At 34.5% G+C, this 6,306-nt stretch overlaps 1 protein-coding gene across 1 annotated transcript; it reads left to right on the plus strand.

The window, feature by feature from the left end:
• Nucleotides 1-935: 935 nt before the first annotated feature.
• On the plus strand, nucleotides 936-5,259 carry LOC134262477 (IgGFc-binding protein-like). Its single transcript, XM_062744864.1, has 4 exons — nucleotides 936-1,029; nucleotides 1,878-2,139; nucleotides 2,895-3,029; nucleotides 3,988-5,259. Exons 2-4 carry the CDS (start codon nucleotides 1,911-1,913, stop codon nucleotides 5,232-5,234), a joined length of 1,611 nt encoding a protein of 536 aa, XP_062600848.1. The 5' UTR covers nucleotides 936-1,029; nucleotides 1,878-1,910; the 3' UTR covers nucleotides 5,235-5,259.
• Nucleotides 5,260-6,306: the final 1,047 nt, after the last annotated feature.

A 6,306-nucleotide genomic window follows, 5' to 3' on the forward strand; every position in this document is an offset into this window, starting at 1 on the left:
ATAGTTCAGGCTCAGTGGGAGTAACGTTTCCTACTGAATACATGGTGCAAACTTTTAAAATCTATTTATAACTAATTTTTTTTCTGTTTCTTTGTTTCATTTGAAATTCCGCCCATCTACAAAAAGGCTTTGAAAAGGTTGTCCAATTAGCGAGGACATTGCTTAATGCCAATCGGAATGAAGCTAGAGCGAAAAGAAGCAATTTACTGAGAACAATCAAAGTAACAAAAAATCATGTTAAATATGTGCATAGATTTTTGTTCTTTTTTTGGTACCGCCAAGATAAAATGTAATTTCTCTCCATATAAATATTTTAGAACTTAACGGAAAATGCCCCTTGAAAATCAAAATATGGGTGGAGATCGTGTATACTATTAACTTACTTCGGATGAGACCGTATATACCGAGGTCTCGTGTGACAGTAAGTGCTGACACGAAAAAGAACCCTAACTGCTCAATGGCCTGGAGTACCAAGTGTAGGACAAAAGTGTTTAAAACTCTCCAACGGCAATATAAGTTTTCGAGAGGGCCTTTAAACAACCTACAAACAAATAAAAAAGCATAAATTAGATCTATATCGTAATAACTTCCTTGATGAACTTTTAGAAGATTTTTGTTATAAATCAATTATTTATTTTTATTAAAGCATTGCTTGGCACAATGCTTCTTATATTTTTATTCTGCTTTTTGTGTGTACCAGACATCGTTACATGTATCCTTTGCATGTTACATCTTCTTCAAATAGAGTTGAGATTTCATTATACATATGTATATTGTCTTTATTTTAAAAAGTGGGAAGGAGCCAGCTATAAACATGTTACATGTAAGTATATACATGTACTTGTGCACTTGTAATTTAAAAGTGTCCTACTTAGTAAAAGAAAACTTCAATGGAAATGAATGACAGGTCCTCAAAGAAACTTATAATGAAGAGCATTTCGCAATACGGGGATGTATATAATTATAAGCAATAAAAAATGAGAGTTGTGAAGATCATTTGCAGTGTGATTGCTAATGAAACAAAAACTGGTAAGAATTTTTCACCTTTTATGTATTCACAAATTTATGCAACTAATGACATATTTAAAATGTTTGCTTGCCTTCTCCTGACTAAAAGTAAAAGGAATTGGGTTTGTTGCTAGGTGGGATTTTTTTTCGTTCAGAAAATTTTAATATACATGTTGACTGAATTGGAAAATTCAAGATTTAAAAGAAAAAAATTCTTAATTCCGAGGTTGAAAAAGTTTTGAGTAGGGCTATTTTTAGCCAGTTTGTCGGGAGAGGGCAACCAATTTTTTTTTTTTTTATTTTTTATTTTTTATTTTTTTTTTGTTGTAAAGATAACCTAATTGTACATCATTATCTTTTGTAAACTATTATGTTAACTACAAAACTGTTCTTTTATGTTAACTACAAAATTAAACTGTTCTACCCCTATCATAGTTATCTTACGCCATACATTAAAAAAAGAGTAAAGACTTTGTCTTCATTTCTTTAAGGGACGAGGGGGGGGGGGGGAGAATAAAATCATACTAGTGCAACTGATTTTACATTGAAAGGGGATTTTTTTTTCTTTCGAATTGCTGGAACTACATATATATGCCTTGTAATGCCTATGATTTTCAATGCATATACATCCCTCTATATATATATCACATATATTTTTATACTGTTTGCGAACAGTTTAATTTCTAAACCAAAATGTGAACGTTAATAAATGTAGACAGGAACATTAAGACAATATCAGAGATCGCAAAATAAATTTAACACTGTATATTAAGTATCCATCGACGAGCAATTATAATATTTAATAAAAGAATGAATTTTGTATAAGATCATACTTCTTTTATGTTCACCAGTATTCTGTGTTGTTTTAGCTTTGCCTGGACTGATTGATATATATCACCAGAATGAAGAGGAGCAAATTATTTTGTTCTTGGATTCTTCTTTTTGTTATACAAATATCAGGCTCCCATGCAGAATATTCATCCATAGTAGTTAACGATTCTACTAACAATGAAACGAATCTGCTGAAAAATGTACTAGTAAATGTTTTGGAACAATTTGTGAAAGACCAAGCTATGAAAATGGGATCCATTCAAGACAAACTTGATGCAATGAACGAGAAACTTTTGCATTGTGAGTACAGTCAAACAATCAGAACTGACAGAGTCTGCAATACTGATTTCTTATAAACGTACATGTATTTTTTTATATCCCTTAAGTTAATCATGAAAGTCAAAACTGGGGGGGGGGGGGGGGGTGAAAATCACTTCGTTAAAAGCGTTAATACATTATGAGCTTATTCTCGCTAACCTATCAGGCAATCGATACACTTAATTTTCAACGAGTTATCACAGAGATAAAAAATGAGAATATAATGTGAATAATAAACAAATCTTGAATATTATATTATTAATATGATAGTAATGGTAATTGTAATTGTAATGATATAAAATCCAAAGTAATTGTAATGTCATGCATTACATTTCAAAGTAATTGACCCCAGGTCTGATTATTATGAATGTTAATATTCAGGGGCCCGTTTTACAAAAGAACGTACGACTAAGATCAAAAAACACCAGATTGTTGTAAAATTTTGCCAAATTAATATTTCTCTTTGAAAATGTATGTGTAAAAATATCATACCACATTCCTTTAAAAAGGTTTAAAATAATTTTCTATACAATGTTTATTACAAAGTTATACAAAGAATTAAATTTGGTCTTACTTCGTAAGTCCTTTTGTAAAACGGGCTCCAGAGTTACCTTTACAAACTTTCATTATCATTTTAAATTACTGTATTCTTTTTTAAAACAATATTGAACAACTTTATTAGATAATAATTTCCTTTGCATGGATAAAGTACATGGTTTAGAATTTCTAATTTGTAGGTGGGACTCAACATTCAAAGCACGCTTCACTAAGACCGAATTCGAAAAACCGCACAACAAGGAGAAGAAAATATCCCATCACAGGAGCAGCAAGAAAACCAAACATTGCTTCAACATCATCAGTTTCATCTGAAGGTAATTATTTAATTTCACTTTATGCATGAAACGTAAAGATGATGAACAATGAGCGATTTCAATAGTCCATTTTAATAGTATAACCTTTGAGCAGAATCAACACGGATCTCTGAAAGTTTAGGTGCGATTAGGGTTTCGGGCCATCAAAACTCAGAAATGATTAATTGATTTAATTGTTTCTTTGTTGTTTAACGTCCCTGTCAAGAATTTGACATGTGGAGACGACACCTGTTGCCGATGGAAAGCTGCAAATTTTGTCCCATGTTCGGCACTTGCAGCGATTAAGCTGTGAAGAATCTTTTTCGTGCCAGCACATACTGTGACACGGGACCTCGGTTTATACGTACAGTCTCATCTGAAGGTCGGGACCGGTCTCTTCGTCCTACATATTTAAGGATAACCCGCGACGTAAGGAGTTCTCAGTTCCAGTTACCTATTTTTTCCCGCAACGTTTCAATTTACTAAATGGTGTAGAATACCTCTGTGTAAATCCTTTAAATGACAATCAGTCTACTTTGTAAAAGGAAATCAAAAGAGACAACGAGAAGCTAATATCAGCAGTAAGCTTGCCTAAATGTTATTTCCACCAAACCTGTTATCCTCGTGGCCCAAACTTTTCCTTAAGTCGCGGGTTCGAATCCCACTGTGGGACGTGGAGATCGGTCCTTCGGATGCGACCGTAAAAGCCAGGGTCCCGTGTAGCATAATATGCTGGCACGAAAAAGATCAATCCCTGCTTAATGGCCTTCAGTGCCGAGTATAGGACAAGATTTGTAGCTCTAAAGTGGCAAGTAATGACGTCTCCATATGAGAGAGAAATTCTCGAGAGTGACGTTAAAACAACATACAATCAATCAACAATCCAGGCGTCAACAAAGAATTCTCGTCAATTGTTCAGTAGAATTAAAATCCTTTATTTTTTTGTTTGTTCCGATTTCGATACTGATATTCATTACAGGTAGCAGAGGAAAAGAATTCCTTCTCCTGTTCATGGCAAACCACTACCAGGTATCAGGGCCCGTGACAGTTTACATCACCACAGAAAATAATACGTCCGTTAATATCTCAACTTCCTCTCATTTAAGTGGCGGCATTAAATCAGCAACGGACAGAATTATGAACGTGTCCTCCCATTCCAGCATCCAACTTCCTTTCAATTTAACGTGTGAATATTATACAGTTGAAACCAAGGCCATTTTGGTGCAGACATCTGAACTATCAACCGTAACTATCTTCGATAGTTTTTATAAAACGTCTAACGATGGAACTCTAATTATACCAGCAGAGAAATTGGCGACGAGATATCTTGTTTCGTCAACAAAACCGTATTATTCTGGCAGTAAAGACTATTACAGCCAATTTGCCGTTGCAGCCATTCATGAGAAAACGAAAGTCAAAATCAAATTTAGGTTGAAGAGCAATGCTTCCATTTCGCTACTTGGAAGAACATACAGAAATGAGGAAGTATTCACAACATCTTTAAATGAATATGAAACTTTGCAGGTAGGGCATACTACTGACCTAACAGGAACATTTATTAAGTCATCAAAACCAATAGCCGTATTCTCTGGAAATCGATGCCAGTACTTAAGGTTCGGTACATGTAGTCACATGGTTACTCAGCTACCCCCAATTACCGAATTCGATAACAAATACATCGTTCCCCCGTTCTATGGTAATTCAGGGACATTGATTCAAGTGATCAGTGAAACTCAGACTTCCATTGACGTCACAATCGGGAACGAGGCATCCACGTGGTATATGAAGGAAAAAGAATTCAGAAAAAGGGAAGTGACATCAGACGAAATAACTATTTTAGAGTCCAATGGTGCCATATTGGTAACTGGTTTCGGAATGGGTGCCAGTTTTAACGACCCGTACATGACGGTCATTCCTGGTGTGCATCAATATATTGACTACTATAAGGTGGTTGTCACGGATGGATATACATATAACTACATCTGTGTGATCATTCCGAACGAATTTGCCAAAGATCTTCAGATAAATGGTTCCTCTTTTGATTATTACAAAACTGTTCGTCTAAGCTCTGCAGTGTTAGACACATCCTTCAGTATTCGTTTAATAGAAGTTAACAGCGGACCCGTGGAAGTATCCACAACTAATAACTCAAAGTTCGGGTTAATTGTTTACGGTCATAGGTATGATGACGGATATGCATTTGCTGGCAAAGTTATTCTTTCCTAATATATCTTTTTCAAAACATTGGTTAGATGATCTACATATAACTTTAAATGATATTCATAATTTTTATGCCCCCGTAAACGAAGTTTCAGGGGTATACATGTGTATAGTTTTTGTCGTGTCCGTCTGTCTGTCTCTCTGTCTCGAGCTCACTGTTTGTCCGCCAAACTTTGACCTTGCCCATAACTTTTGATTTAGTGGAGCTGTGACTTTCATATTTTACATGTGTATTCCTTGTACCTTTGCGTACTACAAAATTTGACCATAGAGATTTTACCCATTTGTTCACAAAATTAAAATTCCAAGCATTTACTTTGGTCTCATCTTTTGAACAGTAGATACCTAGACAACTATACTTAACATATGTTTCCTTGGTCTTTTGACCTTGGAGATTTCCGTTCTTTAGCTTTAACCTTGGCAATAACTTTTGAACGGTAAGGGCTATAACTTTCACGCTTCACATATGTATTTCTTGTAAAGAGACCCTTCACTGGATTCCAAGAACTTTGACCCTTTGACCTTGACCTTGTATGGCCATAAGTTGGGAACAGATATTGGAAGGACCTCCATATTTCACAATTGTATTTCCAGTAAGCAGACCCTAATTTGGGTACAGATATATTTATTTTGAATTTAGGAAATTTAAATCTTTACTTCTTTATGTTGTCAAACGGGGGCATCAGTGTTTCACAAACACATCTTGTTTTATATAATTATATCTTTTTATTATTATTATTTTAATGATGTATTATGATTGATTAAAGCATCTCTTTTGCTACATGTAATCAATCTTTTTAAATTGCACGAACATTTGATTAAAAAGTGTGAAGTACATTTTTTTACCCCCGCTCCGAAGGGGTGTTGCTAAAACGCGGAACGGAAAACGGAACGGAATACGGAACGGAAAGCGGAATAGAACGGAAAACGGAATATATTATTTTGGATTAAATTACTAAAAATACACTAACTTTATCATAAGAATATATCTTATACATATTCAATCCCCCACTATTAAATACAAGTTGATTTAGTCATACTCAGTCTCTTATTCACGAAAATCGCTGACATAGCAGTG

This window comes from Saccostrea cucullata, unplaced genomic scaffold (genome assembly GCF_032062105.1).
Source record: "Saccostrea cucullata isolate Sc308-1 unplaced genomic scaffold, CSIRO_AGI_Scuc_v1 ctg1586, whole genome shotgun sequence".
Classification (NCBI taxonomy): domain Eukaryota; kingdom Metazoa; phylum Mollusca; class Bivalvia; order Ostreida; family Ostreidae; genus Saccostrea; species Saccostrea cuccullata.